Source organism: Cherax quadricarinatus, chromosome 5, assembly GCF_038502225.1.
Source record: "Cherax quadricarinatus isolate ZL_2023a chromosome 5, ASM3850222v1, whole genome shotgun sequence".
Classification (NCBI taxonomy): Eukaryota; Metazoa; Arthropoda; class Malacostraca; order Decapoda; family Parastacidae; genus Cherax; species Cherax quadricarinatus.
The window spans coordinates 4,688,909-4,707,042 of record NC_091296.1 but is presented as its reverse complement, the minus strand read 5'-3'; the positions used below and the strand labels follow the sequence as shown (position 1 = coordinate 4,707,042).

Sequence of the window (18,134 nt, the reverse complement as noted above, 5' to 3'; positions counted from 1 at the left end):
AGGAAGAACTCTAATAGAAATGATACTTCCTACAAGATGATGCAGATAAACAAAGTAAATGGGTGGCAGAAGATTAGGAAAAAAAAGTGGCATGTAATGGAAATAAAAAAATACATAACCAAATGAAGAATATCTTCCATGGGAAAGTGGAACAAAATTCTTCCTCTGTAAGCCATGCGTGTCTTAAGAGGCTACTAAAAATGCTGGAAGCAAGGAGCTAGTGACCCCCTTCTCCTATATAAATTACTCAATTTTAAAAGAAACTTTTGTTTTTCTTTTTAGGTCACCCTGCCTCAGTGGGATATGGCTGGTTTGTTGACAAAAAAAAAAAATGTAGTAGAAAGTGATCACACATTAACAGCATTTGACAAAGGGGAGGAGAGTTTATAGTGATAATTACAGACAAAATATTGTCACTGGAAGATCACAAATAGTCATGAGAAACTTGCATACTAGATTGGCAAACTTCAAAATAGCCTTTAGATATACGGATGATGATATGCTACAAAAATGCCTATAGCATACATTCGACCTAAACTGGTATGTAGTGTGTTGGAGGTGTCTACACCTTAAGAAAAAATGTAAAATAAGATTGAAGATGTATGCATCAAAATGGTTCCCAGAGCTATGAAATGTTAGTTATAAAGAAAAATTAAAAACATTAAAAAATGCCCTCATTAGTTAACAGTAAATAAAAGTGTAGACATTATGTCACATTATAAAAAGATATGAGAAAATAAAGTAAATTTCTTGGCATAATGAACAAAAACAATATTATAACCAGAAAACATGTCAAAAGGATACAAGAAGTTTTTTTTTTCAGAGTGGTAGCATAATGGAATGGGATCCAGGAGGAAGACTCATGTGCTACAACCACTGGACACTTTAAAATATATGGCAAGCATAGCACAAATAAGTAATCATATGCAAAAAAAAATATACAACTTCCAAAATATATTATGGAAATCAATTGCAACTAAGTGGTATTATATAAATTGTAGGATCATATTCTCAGGAGCAATGCTGATAAGACCTCTGGATAAATCGAGAAAAGTTCCCTCTTCATTGGGATTTCTTGGTAGCAGCATCATACGAAGGTGGCGACTCAGACTGTTGAAACATGAATAAGGCTTTACTTGTACTTTTTTATTTAATTATTCAAGAGCATTATTATAACAGTATTTTATGCTAATTAATGTCGGCTATCTCCTCTCACTGTTTTTTTTGTTGTAAAGTTCTTGAATTACAGTTAAATTTTAATGCTCAGCTCTAAAACTTTTGATTAAATTTACTATTTAGGTGTTATGAGTACAGTACTTACATATGCTGGTGGGGGAACATAGGCATACTGAGGGTTGTTGGGATCATAGTATGCACTCTGAGCTGCCTCTTGAGCCTTAGCATCTGGGTGAATATATAGAGAGAAGGTATCACAATTTTGCTCTACAATATTTAAATTGTTTACCAATTGGTAGCTTTAAAACAATTCTTGAATATCCTCACTATCAGCCATTTACATTCCTCTATGAACTGAAGGCTCCCATATCATATTTCAAACTAATTTAGAAGACACTTATGACAGACAATCCCATTATTTGTACAAGGTTTTGGGTGACACCTTGTATAAATAAAAGGTTCTTTGCTATGTCTTTCTACCACCATTTGTCAGCTTATACCCATTATTCCACATAAGACAAATGATATAGAACCCAAAAGCAATACACCATACCACATTGCACTATAATACATTTAACGTATAAAGTAAGTCTGACTAAGACAGTCTTGGAATGCAGCCAAAGAACAGAAGAAAAACCTCATAAAACACAGGGCTTTTTTTTCCTCTCTTTTTCCAGTTTTTTTTTTTCCAATGAGTCGGCTGTCTCCCACTGAGGCAGGGTGACCCAAAAAGAAAGAAAATCCCCAAAAAGAAAATACTTTCATCATCATTCAACACTTTCGCCTCACTCACGCATAATCACTGTTTTTGCAGAGGTGCCCAGAAATACAACAGTTTAGAAGTATATACGTACAAAAATACACAATATATCCCTCCAAACTACCAATATCTCAAACCCCTCCTTTAGAGTGCAGGCATTGTACTTCCCATTTCCAGGACTCAAGTCCGGTTATATAAAATAACCGGTTTCCCTGAATCCCTTCACTAAATATTGCCCTGCTCACACTCCAACAGCTCGTCAGGTCCCAAATACCATTTGTCTCTATTCACTCCTAACTAACACGCTCACGCACGCTTGCTGGAAGTCCCAACCCCTCGCCCACAACACCTCCTTTACCCCCTCCTTCCAACCATTTCGAGGACAACCCCTACCCTGCCTTCCTTCCCCTACAGATTTATACGCTCTCCATGTCATTCTACTTTGATCCATCCTCTCTAAATGACCAAACCATCTCAAGTTGCTAGTATAAATTAATTTTTTTTACGAAGCTCTATACAAACCTGCAGCAGAGAGGCCAGTGGCTCCTGTGGCAGTGGGGTACCCATGCAGTCCTCCTATCCCAGGGTATGGAGGAGGAGCCTCATACATGAATACACCATCAGCTGAAAAAAAAATCCAGAAAGTGTCACTAAAAATAATTATATACATTAGCACCAGCTTATAATTATTATAATCATGGGGGAAAGGGGGTCAGAGCACCTTAAGGAAATTGGAGGTAATCAGGCTCAATCTAAGGAAAGAGAAGCTAGGTCCAATTCCTTGGGTCAAAAGACCCTCATTGGCCTCATGGAACCTCCCTTGAAGGAACATCAGCTATAGAATTGGATTTAGTAATGAGAGAGACAGGCAGACAGATACAACCACACTCAGTAAGGAAGGGAGGGTGGGAGGTTAGGTTAGGTTGTTAAGTTAGGTGGAGGCAACAGTTCCCTATTATGCTAATGGATGTTGAAGCGGAAACTGACGTAGTAATGCCTGACTCATACTACTCTTCCAAATACTATTTCTATTACAACCAACAACCACACTATATAAAACATTAAAATCTGCAAAATAAGTGATGTCACAAATATTACAAAATTTTTTTCCCTTTCTATTTTACTAGCAAGTTTTTAAGATTTCCTGAAAGAGAAGGCATAGTTTTCTAATGGTACTCTCGTGGTACCTTAACACGCTAAGATGTGACACACCTGGTGGGCGATCAGGGAAGGTGTTGACAGGTGGCACCCATCCGTAGTAGCCACCAGCAGGAGGAGCATAGGCAGGGGGTGGAGCCTGGGTCCAGGTGGATGCTGGTGGTGTATAAGGCGGTGGTGCATCACGGTAACTCGTGTCCATGTTGCGATTGGCTGTAGAGAGATCTCATTTTAAGTGATTTCATATTTATCACTACAGAAAATACACACACCTCTGGTGTAAAATTTACCCATGGCAACAATGAAGAAAGGGAGGATGTTATATGTGGAGGTGGAGTTAATGGAAAGATGAAGAAGGTATTCTGACAAAATGCTGAATATTAATAAAAGGCAGGTGGTAATTTCATGCATTGGGCAGGGTGTGGTAACACTGATAACTCCAAGCAGCAGCTTGGGTGAATAAGGAAAGACTGCACAAGGAAGTGGGTAGAATGAAATGAGGTAGAGCTGCTGGAAATGGGTTTTGTTAAAAGCAGGTGGAGATATAGTGTTGAAGTGGTTCGTGTATTTGTTCAACATATGTATGAGTATGTATGGGCAGATGGCGAGAATACTTTGAGGAACTTTTAAATGTCGACGAAGAAGGGGAGGTGGTAATTTCATGCACTGGCCAGGGAGGTATACCATCTTTTAGGAGTGAAGAAGAACAGGATGCGTGTGTGGGGGAGGTGCGTGAGGCATTACGTAGAATGAAAGGGGGTAAAGCAGCTGGAACTGACGGGATCATGACAGAAATGTTAAAAGCAGGGGAAGATATAGTGTTGGAGTGGTTGGCATTTTTGTTTAAAAAATGTATGAAAGAGGGGAAAGTACCTAGAGATTGGGGGAGAGCATGTATAGTCCCTTTATATAAAGAGAAGGGGGACAAAAGAGATTGTAAAAATTATAAAGGAACAAGTTCACTGAGTATACAAGGAAAAGTGTACAGTACAGTTATAATTGAAAGAATTAGAGGCAAGGCAGAATGTAGGATTGTGGATGAGCAAGGAGGTTTAGAGTGGGTAGGGGATGTGTAGATCAAGTGTTTACATTGAAGCATATATGTGAACAGTATTTATATAAAGGTAGGGAAGTTTTTATTGCATTTATGGGTTTGGAAAAGGCATATGATAGAGTGGATAGGGGAGCAATGTGGCAGATGTTGCAAGTATACGGGATAGGTGGTAAGTTACTAAATGCTGAAAAGAGTTTTTATGAGGATAGTGAGGCTCAGGTTAGAGTGTGTAGAAGAGAGGGAGACTACTTCCTGGTAAAAGTAGGTTTTAGACAGGGATGTGTAATGTCACCATGGTTGTATAATATATTTATAGATGGGGTTGTAAAAGAAGTAAATGCTAGGGTGTTCAGGAGAGGGGTGGGATTAAATTATGGGGAATCAAATACAAAATGGGAATTGACATAGTTGCTTTTTGCTGATGATACTGTGCTTATGAGAGATTCTAAAGAAAAATTGCTAAGGTTAGTGGATGAGTTTGGGAGTGTGTGTAAAGGTAGAAAGTTGAAAGTGAACATAGAAAAGAATAAGGTGATGAGGGTATCAAATGATTTAGATAAAGAAAAATTGGATATCAAATTGGGGAGGAGGAGTATGGAAGAAGTAAATGTTTTCAGATACGTACGTACTTGGGAGTTGACGTGTCGGCGGGTGGATTTATGAAGGATGAGGTTAATCATAGAATTGACGAGGGAAAAAAAGGTGAGTGGTGCGTTGAGGTATATGTGGAGGCAAAAAATGTTATCTATGGAGGCAAAGAAGGGAATGTATGAAAGTATAGTAGTACCAACACTCTTATATGGGTGTGAAGCTTGGGCTGTGAATGCAGAAGCGAGGAGGCGGTTGGAGGCAGTGGAGATGTCCTGTCTAAGGGCAATGTGTGGTGTAAATATTATGCAGAAAATTCGAAGTGTGGAAATTAGGAGAAGGTGTGGAGTTAATAAAAGTATTAGTCAGATGGCTGAAGAGGGGTTGTTGAGGTGGTTTGGTCATTTAGAGAGAATGGATCAAAGTAGAATGACATGGAGAGCGTTTACATCTGTAGGGGAAGGAAGGCGGGGTAGGGGTCGTCCTCGAAAATGTTGTAAGGAAGGGGTAAGGAAGGTTTTGTGGGTGAGGGGCTTGGACTTCCAGCAGGCGTGCGTGAGCGTGTTCGATAGGAGTGAATGGAGACGAATGGTATTTGGGACCTGACGATCTGTTGGAGTGTAAGCAGGATAATATTTAGTGAAGGGATTCAGGGAAACCGGTTATTTTTATATATAGCCGGCCTTGAGTCCTGGAAATGGGAAGTACAATGCCTGCACTCTAAAGGAGGGGTTTGGGATATTGGCAGTTTGGAGGGATATGTTGTGTATCTTTATATGTATATGCTTCTCAACTGTTGTATTCTGAGCACCTCTGCAAAAACAGTGATTATGTGTGAGTGAGGTGAAAGTGTTGAATGATGATGAAAGCATTTTCTTTTTGGGGATTTTCTTTCTTTTTGGGTCACCCTGCCTCAGTGGGAGACGGCCGACTTGTTAAAAAAATGTATGAAAGAAGGAAAGATGCCAGAGAATAGGCAGAGAAGCATGCATAGTTCCCTCATATAAAGGAGAAGGTGACAAGAGAGAATATAAGAATTATAGGAGGATAAACCTGCTGAGTATGCTGTGCAAAGTTTACAGTAGAAATATTACTGAAAAGGTAAGGTTAAGACATACCCTTTGCAACTTCTCTTCATAATCTCCCATAAAAACTGTGTCATCGGCAAAGAGCAACTATGACAACTCCTACTTTGAATCAAATACGTGATCTTGTAATCCCACATCTCTCTAACACCTTAGCATTCTCCTCTTTTACAAATATGCTAAACACATTTACACATATTTGTACAAACCATAAAGCTATCTGCCACAACATTTTGAAGCAGATTACTAACCCATTGATGCCACTTTTAGCATGGCCTGTCCAAACTCTATTGCTCCGCCGTGTTTGAATGTCAACTTGAACTTGGCTTCTCCATTCCAGCCACCATTAGGCTGTGAAGTCACTGTCCCTTTAATATAGTTGGCACCAAAGACAGGCTGCTCAAGCTCAACCTGTAATAAAAATGATCGATATATTAACTAGATATATAATAAACTGCTGAAGGGCAAGGATGGAGGATAATCATGTTTCTACAACAGTACCTCTTGAGATAATGTAGAATTTCTTAATTAATCTGAAAGAAATAACAGGTTATGACAACACATACATATTTGGGTCTAAGTATAGGTATCCAAAATCTGAAGCAGTTTTAATAATGAAGATAGAAATATACTTTATGAGTAATACTGTGTATTATTTTTTCCCATACTACCAAAGACTCTTCTTACCTCCACTACTGAAGACTTTTTCTTTCTTTCTTTCAACATACCAGCCGTATCCCACCGAGGCGGGGTGGCCCAAAAGAAAAAACTAAAGTTTCTCTTTTTAAATTTAGTAATATATACAGGAGAAGGGGTTACTAGCCCCTTGCTCCCGGCATTTTAGTCGCCTCTTACAACACGCATGGCTTACGGAGGAAGAATTCTGTTCCACTTCCCCATGGAGGTAAGAGGAAATAAACAAGAACAAGAACTAGAAAGAAAATAGAAGAAAACCCAGAGGGGTGTGTGTGTGTATATATATGCTTGTACATGTATGTGTAGTGTGACCTAAATGCAAGAAGAAGTAGCAAGACATACCTGAAATCTTGCATGTTTATGAGACAGACAAAAGACACCAGCAATCCTACCATCATGTAAAACAATTACAGGCTTTCGTTGTACACTCACTTGGCAGGACGGTAGTACCTCCCTGGGTGGTTGCTGTTTACCAACCTACTACCTAGACTACTGAAGACATCTTTAAAAAATATTGTCTTCTCTTCCTCCTACAAGACTGTATAAACAGTACCAGCAAATACTTTGTGCTGTACAGTGAGATTATGTTGTTCAATAACCTAATAAAAAACAATAACTGGACACAAACTTTACCCAATATTGCAAATTGCAATAAATTTTCTATTTGCTTTATAAAATATCATTACTGAAAATTTTCAAGTGGGAAAACATGCATTTTTATTTATAAAAATGTATAAAAAGTTTAAAATATTGGCAGGATTAACTACTAAGGGATGGTATGCTTTAATTAGTTTATTATCCATGGTGCATTCAACAGTATTACATTATATACACTTATATCATACATGGAAAAGCCCATAATTATGCATGAGCTGAAACAGTGTACAAAAAAGTAGTTATAGATAGAGAAATAAGAATATTAAGTATAATCATTATTTTAAGTGATAACCCTTCATTATTACAAGAGATACAGTGATAAGAATTTTAGGTACAATAAGCATTCTATGTAAAAACTCTTATTTCTTATGAGAAAGGAACTACAGACAAACATAAAACTGTAGAAAGGAAATATACAGAGGCACACAGAAACTAAGACAAGTGATTACATGACAAAAAACTTTAATAAAAATACTTAATGAACCTATCAATACAGGGTTGTCATAGGGCAGCAGCTTCACTCCGCTATTTCTCACTTACATCAATGATTTACTCAATGCCTCTCGGGAACTTAAACCAGTTCTTTTTTGCAGATGACAAATTTTATTATCTTAAATCCAGATGCAATTCTCCTCACTATGACTGTTAATGATGAGCTAATAAAAATAACTACTGTAATGAGAACCAACAAACTCACTCAACAGTAATAAGATCTTCTTCATGGATTTGGGGATTAGAGCTAAAAATATTCCAAAGAACACGAAAATAAATAATACAGAATAAGAGCCAAGACAAGGAACGTTCTTAGGTTTACATCTGCACAGCAAACCAAAATTCAACACTTGTATCCACCACATACACAAATAAAACCCGCATATAGAAGAGAGGAGCTTACTATGTGCAAGTTATTTGTGCATTGTTCCAGCCACGGTATTGTGCCTTTTTTTGTTATCCACCACATTTTTTTTTTAACTGTCTCCTACCGAGGTAGGGTGGCCCAAAAAAGAACCACTTTCACCATCAATCACACCATCATCCATGCACCAGAAGTGCACAGATATGACAGTTCAGATGTCCCTCCATACAGCAAGTATCCTCACCCCCTCCTTTAGAGAGCAGGCATTGTACTTCCCACCTCCACGACTCAAGTCTGGCTAACTGGTTACCCTGAATCCCTTCACAAAATGTTACCTTGCTCACATTCCAACAGCTCATCAGACCCCAAAAATTATTTGCCACCACTCACTCCTGTCAACAAACATTACTCACTCTGTGCTACCCTAATCTATCCTTACCTCACTTATGGTATATGTACAGGTGAATTCAACAGCGAGTCACACTTAATCCATCATACTGTGACAAAAATCTGCTATTATATAATGAACTCTCAATCAGGTTAAGATAAGGTAAGATTTCGTTCGGGCTTTTAACCCCGGAGGGTTAGCCACCCAGGATAACCCAAGAAAGTCAGTGCGTCATCGAGGACTGTCTAACTTATTTCCATTGGGGTCCTTAATCTTGTCCCCAGGATGCGACCCACACCAGTCGACTAACACTCAGGTACCTATTTGCTGCTAGGTGAACAGGACAACAGGTGTAAGGAAATGTGTTGAAATGTTTCCACCTGCCGGGAATTGAACCCGGGCCCTCCGTGTGTGAAGCGGGAGCTTTAGCCACCAGGCCATCTGGCCACACGATAACATATACTCTCACTATTCAAATTACTTAACAAGAGACATAATAACATACAAAATACTCGGAGGAATTGATAGGGACAGGCTATGTGAGAGGCAGTAAACAAGTGCTCAGGGGCACAGCTGGAAATTAGACACACACAAGTCACAGGAATGTCAGGAAATATTTCTCCATTCTCAGGGTGGTCAAGAAGTGGAATGATCATGAAGTGGTGGACAAAGATTATACATAGTTTTAAGAAAAGGTACAACATGGCCCATGAGGCTAGGAGAGAGTGAATCTGCCATGCTCCAAGTTGAGAGGTGCAGCCAGGAGCTAAGACTAGACCCCTGCAACCAAATATAGGCAAATACATGTATGTACTTATTACGTTGTATGCTAAAATTCTTCTTTAAGAACTGTAACAGAATACATAGGAAGACAAGAAATAGATCTGTCTTTGATATACCATATGTTTGATACAACTGGAGTAGAAGTTCCATACAAATTAACACTTTTATTGTCACAGACTCCCAAAATTAACATTACTCTCAAAGTCTACTTAAAAAAAAAAATATTTTTTACCCTTCTGAAATGGTAGAGAAGCTTTCTGGAGGTGATGACACCAAAAGTACAAAATCTGATGGAAAACTTATGGAATTATGCAGACGAAAAGTTAGTAGTATCGTTGCAATTTACATATCGGCAATTTTGCTAAATTTGAATCCTATTTTAACCCAATTCCATTGCTCCACTACCACTTCTTAGCTATTACACTTGTATGCCTTCCGTTCTATTGACTGACCACAAGAAACCGCCCATTCAACTATCCTATAAAGTGCACAGAATTCAATAATTTGGCAAATTAAAAATACCAATTTAAAAATAAGAGTCCAATATAAACAATGTAGACGTATTTGCCACTAAAACAACATTTCCTCAGTTCATTAAACATGTTCCCATACCTCTCCTGTATTACACTTGCCTTCCATTTTCAATTTTTAATAACACAAAAATAGAAGATTTACTATTTCTTGGATAATAAAATATAACCAGGAATGATTGGTCATGGTTTAAAGTGTTCCAATAAAAGAATCAGATCTATTAAATATCCATTAAAAAGACTAGGGGCATAGGGGAGGCCTTACACATCCTCAGGAATATAGGCAAAAATCGAACATGTCTGCCACTCTGAGCTCAATTTCAAGTTACTTTCTGTTCTGAAACCACTCAAAATCATCTCTAATCCATTATGTCTTCTATTCTATCAAATGATAACAAGAAATAGCCAATAAAACCATCCAAGAAAACACCTAAGTCTCTATTTTAAACCATACACACTCTCAGAGTTTTGTTTTTCCCATCATACACAGCATGGGGCAGGATTTTTTTTATCTTTTTACACTGTGCACATTCACTGCACAGACTCATTCCCTCATATCTAGGCCAAAATTTACCACTCATAGCTTATCTGAGTGAGCTGATCTCAAGACAAAGAACTACATGAGGAACCCTGGCCCCAATAATGTGGTTCTATGTAACAGCCACTGAAAGAGTTAAATGCCTAAAGATGTGCAACTCTTGACCAGAAAATTCCAAGTTTCCCGTCTACCAGCTACATTAAAACACTGTTAGAAAATCTACATAATGTCAAAGAGTTTTAGTTTGCCTGAAATACTCAGAATAACCTGAAGTTTTTCAAAAATATTAATCAAGTACCCTAATTTTGTAACAGTTATGTATATTTTTTAAAATAAAATTTATATTATAGTGGTCTTACACTCTTCAAGTTTAATACCATCCAATACTTTTAAGACAAAATTACATTCAATATCCTGAATATAGTAATGGTACACTAAAGTCAAATACAAGTGAGAGGAAAAAAAACCCTGTAATATTCAGTACATCTTCATTCTGAATATCTCTACACAGTACATTTGTTTCCAGACCTATTTATTTCCTCTAAAATATGCAAATACTAACTACTATGTGCTATTTTCTGGCAGTGTGTTTGCTGCTGCTGCTGCTGCAGCAGCAGCTCAGTGTTGTAATGAATTGTGTTTATTGATGAACTGTATAAACACATTGATTATAACCCTGAAGACAAGCTAATACAGATCAGCAATAACCAGGAAGCGATGAGACAGTGTACAAGTGATAATATATTGGCAGGTGATAACTGACTCACTATCACATCTTATCACTAGAAGCCACACAGTCACACTATCATTACTTAATTCCATCACCAATGCATCACATTTAAGTTATCTTACTGTATGTCAAGATGACCTATACTAAATCTGCCAGCAGATTTAATGTCATCTACTGGAAGATCTTTGGCTAATTAATCTGCAAGAATTTAGCTTTTATTTTTATGATGACGAAATGTAACTAGGATTGTAGTCTGAGGGATATGTTGTCAGAGACATCACAATGTTGTCAGAGATACAACATATTTTTGTTAGACTCGATGGTTGCCTTCCTACAAACCATTACGAACCAAATTAATTCAAACTAAACACTGTCAGCAACTCATACACCCACCCACTCTTTGCATTAAAATGACCAGTTTCTTTCTTTCATCATCTTCCTTCTCTTTCTCTCTCTCTCTCTCTTCTCTCTCTCTCTCTCTCTCTCTCTTCTCTCTCTCTCAGGACATGCTTACATAACTCTCCTCATTGTTCTTACAAAATATCATAAATGCTTACAAGAATTTTCAAGCATTTATATCCCTTATTGTTTTCTTTAAATACTTTTATAACTTTCCCTACTTCAACTTCTCCTTTCATAAACTTTTATAACTATCAACTTACTGTCACAATTATTATACTGTCAGAAGTATAGTAATTGTGAAAATACTGCACTTCCAAGTTACTTCTCTCAAATTTTTTCAACATTAAAAGAAAAAATGTAAACACAACCTAAGTCAGCAAGATAAGAACTAATTAAAGCTTCACCAATGCAAGAAAGCAAGATGCCTTACCTCCGACTTGAGTTTGAGGCATGAAAAATGCAAGTCATGGATAAATATGAATTCTGTGAAACTGGTATATATGTTTTGGTGTTGAGAGACTAACTGAGCAATCTAAACTAATTCACACTAAATCTGAGATGAGTGGCATTTCAGAGAGAAGCTTGCCTTACAGGTTTGTATAGTACATAAAATTTTTTACTACAATCTGATCTGGTTATAGTACAATACACACACACATACATACATTATAGTCTACTAAATTATTAGTATTAGTAAAAAAAAAAATTACACACTAAGAATAGATTTAAATATACAACAACTCTCATTAACCCTTTCAGGGTCCAAGGCCCAAATCTGAAGTGGTGCCCCAGTGTCCAAGAATTTTCCAAAAAAAAAAATTTATTTTTTCTTATGAAATGGTAGAGAATCTTTTTGCGAAGGTAATAAAACAAAAAGTACGAAATTTGATGGAAAATTGACGAAATTATGCTCTCGCGAATTTTGATGTGTCAGCGATATTTATGAATCGGCGATTTTGCCGACTTTGACTTCCATTTTAGGCCAATTACATCATTCCAGTCGACCAAATTCTTAGCTATTTTACTAGTATTACTTCTATTCTATCGATTAAGCACAAGAAATTGCCAAGTCAACTGTTTCAACTACAAAATAAAGTGATCGGAAATTGGTAATTTGGCCAATTTAACACAAAGTTCAAAATATTCCAATTTCAAAATAGCATCCAGAATAAACAATATAGGCATTCCTGGCACTAAACTAACATTTCCTCGGTTCATTAGTTACGTTTTGAGGCTTTACAAATAAATCCCATTTTTATTTTTTATTTACATAATGAATTTTTATTCACACCAAAAAATAGAAGATTTACTGTTATGCAATATTGTAATAATTGTATAAATATCACCACCACATTTGTGAATGTGTATTAGATCCACCAGCTGGCGTGTATTAGACGTGTGAGGTCGTTTGTTTATTCTTGAACATCGACAAAAATTTAACATTTCTGCTACTTTGAGCTCAGTTTCAAGCCATTTCCGGTGCTAAAACCAATCAAAATCATCTCTATTTCTGTAATATGTCTTCCATTCTATCAAATGAGACCAAGAAATTGCAAATACAACTATAAAAAACATACGAAAAAACACTGCAAAGTTGCTGTTTTAATCGAAAATCTTGGTTTCAGTTTTTTTTCTCTCATTATACACAGTGTGCTGCAGGATTTGTTTTATGTGGTGCACACATACCACATAGATGTATTCTCTCATATCTAGGCCCAAGTGTACCACTCACAGTTTATCAGAGTGAGCTGAGCTCATGACGTAGATCTACGGTTTGGACACTGAACGCAAAGCCGTAGATCTACGGGACGGACCCTGAAAGGGTTAATAACCCTCAGCCAATCCACAGTTGACTTTTTTAGTGCACCAGCAAAGACAAGTGGCGTACAGTATTGTGTAGTTGTTTTTTAAAAGCATTACTCTCCATCAAATAAGCTTTATAGCACAGTACATTACAAAAGCTTTATAATAATTGTAAGAGTAAGGACAATATTTTGGACTAAATACAACATGAGAATGAAGATTTTTTTTTTTTATCATTTAGCCAATCCCATCAAGGTAGGGCGACTCAAAAAAGAAAACAAACTGAACATCACTTACTCAGTAATGTCATGCCAGAAGAGCATGACCCATCAAACTGCAACATCCCCACCCCTCTGTCAGAGTGCAGGCATTGTACTTTCCATCTCCAGGACTTAAGTCTGGCTAACCAGTTTTCCTGAATTCCTGAACAGCACATCAAGCCATAAAAACTACTTAATTCCACTTACTCTGATCTGTGAAAGCAATGAAAATACAGAAGGTGCATAGAAATCCAATGACCAACTGATAGGATGACTCACCCCCTTCAGCGAGAAGAAAGGTGCAGCAAACGACTGAAGACGGTCCTTTGAATCCTTGTTGTTGAAGATGAAACGATGCGATGTTAAGTATAAGCGGCCTGTCTTGCTTCCCTTCATCTCAGGAGGCAATGCTCCTCCAAACTCCATCGTCACATGATCACAGTACAAGATTATACTGAAGCAAAAAATACACATGTGTAGATTAAGTTCAAGTCTACAGCTTGAATAACAAACCCAGACAGTGCCAACCTGTCTTCATGGTCACAAACTTACATACTATGAAGATAATCAATGATAAAACAGACATACTTATGAATTCAAATAATAAAGAATGTAAAAAAAAATTGAAATACTGCATTGTTGTCTAGCTAAACATTGTCAGTCAGTCTTAAAGGTTCCAGAAACAAGTGAAATAAAAACTGAAGCAGTGTGTATCAAGATGAACTGGACACCCTGTGAATACTGTACAGTACTCCCTTTGGATATTTAATGCTTTGAAGGTCTATACTTTTACTGTGCTGACATTTTTCTGAGCACCTATTTATTGCAATTTAATTGTAAACAACAGTATAGTGATACCTTATATAATTCACCAAACTATATATTGCATTTACTAGCATAATAATAAATGTTCTTTAATCTGCATTACAAATACAATTGTAAAACAAAAACAAAAAACAAAATAGAATTTTAGCTTTAACAGCCTTTTGTTTCATTCTTTCAGGAAGTTAATTTTTTAAGTACTACTGTAAAGAGCATTAACTGTATATTCAAAGAAAGCACTAAATCCAGGAAGTGCTGACATCATTCCCTGTACTGTAGATCTGTATACTGACATGACTAGAGTCAATATAAGAACAAAAGAACATAAGAAAGAAGGAACACTGCAACAGGCCTACTGGCCTATGCAAGGCAGCTCCATTTCTCCCATCAGCTTAAGCCATTGCCTTGACTTAGCGAGGTCAGACACGTCACTTAAGGGAGGAGCAGTGCATCCGACCTAGTAGCACAAGCTAGTCAGGTTCAACTCTCACCCACCCACACCCACTCATGTATTTATCCAACCTATTTTTAAAACTACACAACATCTTAGCGCCTATGACAGTACTCGGGAGTTTGTTCCACTCATCCACAACTCTATTACCAAACCAGTGCTTTCCTATATCCTCCCTGAATCTGAATTTTTCCAATTTAAAACCATTGCTGCGAGTCCTGTCTATGTTAGATATTTTTAGCATGCTATTTACATCCCCTTTATTAATGCCCATTTTCCATTTATACACCTCAATCATATCCCCCCCTAATTCTATGCCTTTTTAGAGTGCGCAGATTCAGGGCCCTCAGTCTATCCTCATAGGGAAGATTTCTGATACATGGAATCAACTTTGTCATCCTCCTCTGTACATTTTCCAGTGCATTTATATCCCTTCACTGAGATTCACCAGAGACCAAGGTGAAATGTTGGTCAAAAGTGGTTTCCTGATTCATCATCATTTCCTGGCCTAATCAAGTTTGCAGTGAAAGAAGTACCAGAGAGGGATAGAAGCTGGTTGAGAAATCAAGTATTTCCTTTAGGCTAAGGTCTCTGGAGGAGGCTAGGAGTCCCAACAGAATCACCATAAGCTGGAAGTGATCTGTTTTCCAATTGATAAAGCCAGTGGTTGGATTCAACTGGTATTCAGATTAAGTTATACGTATAGGCCATCTTTTAATGTATATACTGTAAGTTAGTTTAAAATAACAAAAAGGCACAATACCGTGACTGGAACAATACACAAATAACTCGCACGTAGGAGAAGGGAGCTTACGACGACGTTTCAGTCTGATTTGGACCATTTACAAAATCACACTAACTTTGTAAATGGTCAAAGTCAGACCAAAACATTGTCAAAAGCTCCCCTCTCCTAAGTTAGTTTATATTTAGGTTCAAAAACACACATTTAGAATTTTGTTTGTAGAGTATATAACAAGTGTCCATGTGTGCATGCATATGTAAATTAATCTTGGAAAAGTCACTATTTCTGTTGGAGTCCTTCTGTAACATGAATATCCCTTCAAAGAAGGTTCCCTAATGCCAGTGGGACTGTTTGATCCAAAGAATTGAACCTGCCCTCCCTTTCCTCCTGGATTGAATATGAATGTTTCCCAGTTTCCTCAGGGAAGAACTAAACCCCTAGAAGTTTATTCTAATGTAGAATTTGAGGTGGTAGGCCACAATAAAGAATACAATACTGTGTAAGGATAAATAAGGGCGGAGATGACAATAAAAGTCAAGTTAGGAGGGGCTGTGAGGAATGCTAAAGGAAGGATTATCAAAGTTTGTGTAATAAATCAGTTGCTATCAAAAAGTTGAAGAGGGAGTCTGTGTCAAAGGTGGGTCTGTCAGCAAGGAGGGAAAATAAAGTACGAGCATTAGAGCAGTGATGACATTGGAGGAAAATTCTGTGTGCTCGTTGATAGACAGGACAGTCCAACAGAATATGAGAAATTAAAACAGGAACTAGACAATTCTCACAAAGTGAAACAGGATGCCTCTCCAGGAGTGCATCTGATGTGAAGACGAGAGTGTTGTCTCCCAACCTCAGTATCAATGACAAGAAGAAGGCCAGAAACCCAAATTTGGTTTGATAGAATGTAATTCGTTAAGAATCACATTAGACCAATGTTGTTGCCAACGGTTGTGAGGGTGGATAGAGATTACAGCAAAATAGTCAGAGAATGGAATACCTCTACATGAAACTGGTAGGTCGTGTATGGCAGACTGCACAGCAGATTCTGGCTGCTCATTGCCCTGAACATCAACATGACCAGGGACCCCAACAGAAAACAATTTCTTTATTTCTGCTAGTAATGCAGCGTAATCCAAGTTGCATATGAAGAACTAGGGGATGAGGTGGATCAAATTTTTTAAAGCTTGCAAAGCACTAAAGGAATCTGAGACGATTACAAACTTTGAAGTAGGTATAGATGCAATACAGATGATTGCAATGAGAATGGCATACAACTCAGCTGTGATATATACTCTCAGGTAGTGGCACGGAAGCAACAACTTTGGCAAGCTTTAAAATATAGGTTAGATGGATACATGAGTGGGTGCGAGTGGGTCAGCAGGCTTGTATAATGGAGTGTTTCTTCAAGCACATAAGAAATGGTATAGGTATAACCATAATTTTTAAAGGGGTGGACTGGTAAGCCAGCGGAAGGCCTCGGTCAGATGACCAAAAGCTTCAACGGCAGGTTATCATCTAAGACCCGCGTCAGAAAACACTTGTCCTGTTATATAAGTATGTAGCTTTTATTATTAATAAACATTATAAAATTAATGTAGTAACATGAATATCAACACAAGTTACGTAATAAATTTCTAGTTAGACTTTGCATACATAACACTTCTTGAGAGCATACATGTTATGGATGTATAAAATATACATCACGTAAGTAAATTTATTTAGGCACAGGTACATATAAATGCAATTATGTGTAAATTACCTAGGATAACCCCCCAAAAAGCAAGACTATTTCCATTAGGGTCCTCGAGTAGTGAACAGTGACTTCCCATTACTGTCTATTACGAAGCCTCGTCAAACACACTCCCGCAATATACTCCGCGTTAAATATATCGCCGCGAGATAGGAACATAATACATATTTGATGATTAATCTCACCATTCTCCAGCATATATAAGGACACCCTTGCCCGCATGAGACGTGTTCACAGACATGATGGCTACTGTCACTCTCACACACACACTCCACCACACCCACCATAACCAGGAATTATTCTCCTGCATTATATATCCACATATATACCATACATGCTATATGGTTTTAAATTTATAAGGTGTATTTTCTACCACAATAATATTTCATCAAGTCAAAATAGTGTAATGAAACAATTACTTGAAGTATTTAGGGGAAACGATATGATATTATGTATCATTCGTACCTGCTATATATTTGAGGAAAAATTTATTACCGACAAGAACATATATATTTTATTAGTTTGATTTAGACTGAGGAGTGTTGCTAACATCTATTTACATATTTATTATGAAATTTTCACGAGAGATATTCCCCAAAACAGAGGGACGCTGAGACATTGATGATGTTATGCATTCGAACGACTGACTTCCTCTTGTATAAATCAGCGACTTTTATTTTAAACCTGTTTTGTATATTAATTACATTGAAACTATCCTTAAATGTATGTAATAAATAATGATCCACGAATTAAATAATCAGAGGAATAATTACTAAAGTAATAAAAGGGTGGATTGGAGCTACAAAACCGCATGGTCTATACGAACATGGTATCAGCTGACCATGACGTCACAGGTTTCCGGCATACACAGGAAGCCTTTATTGCTGCGTCATTTAATTAATGTATTATTA

At 37.3% G+C, this 18,134-nt stretch overlaps 1 protein-coding gene across 1 annotated transcript; it reads right to left on the bottom strand.

Annotated features, from left to right (window-relative positions):
* Window positions 1-311: 311 nt before the first annotated feature.
* On the bottom strand, window positions 312-17,539 carry Wbp2 (WW domain binding protein 2). The gene is made up of 7 exons (XM_053771293.2): window positions 17,409-17,539; window positions 13,744-13,918; window positions 6,073-6,232; window positions 3,149-3,307; window positions 2,459-2,560; window positions 1,322-1,404; window positions 312-1,110 (listed from the first exon to the last, which is right to left on the bottom strand). Exons 1-7 carry the CDS (start codon window positions 17,531-17,533, stop codon window positions 1,063-1,065), a joined length of 852 nt encoding a protein of 283 aa, XP_053627268.1. The 5' UTR covers window positions 17,534-17,539; the 3' UTR covers window positions 312-1,062.
* Window positions 17,540-18,134: the final 595 nt, after the last annotated feature.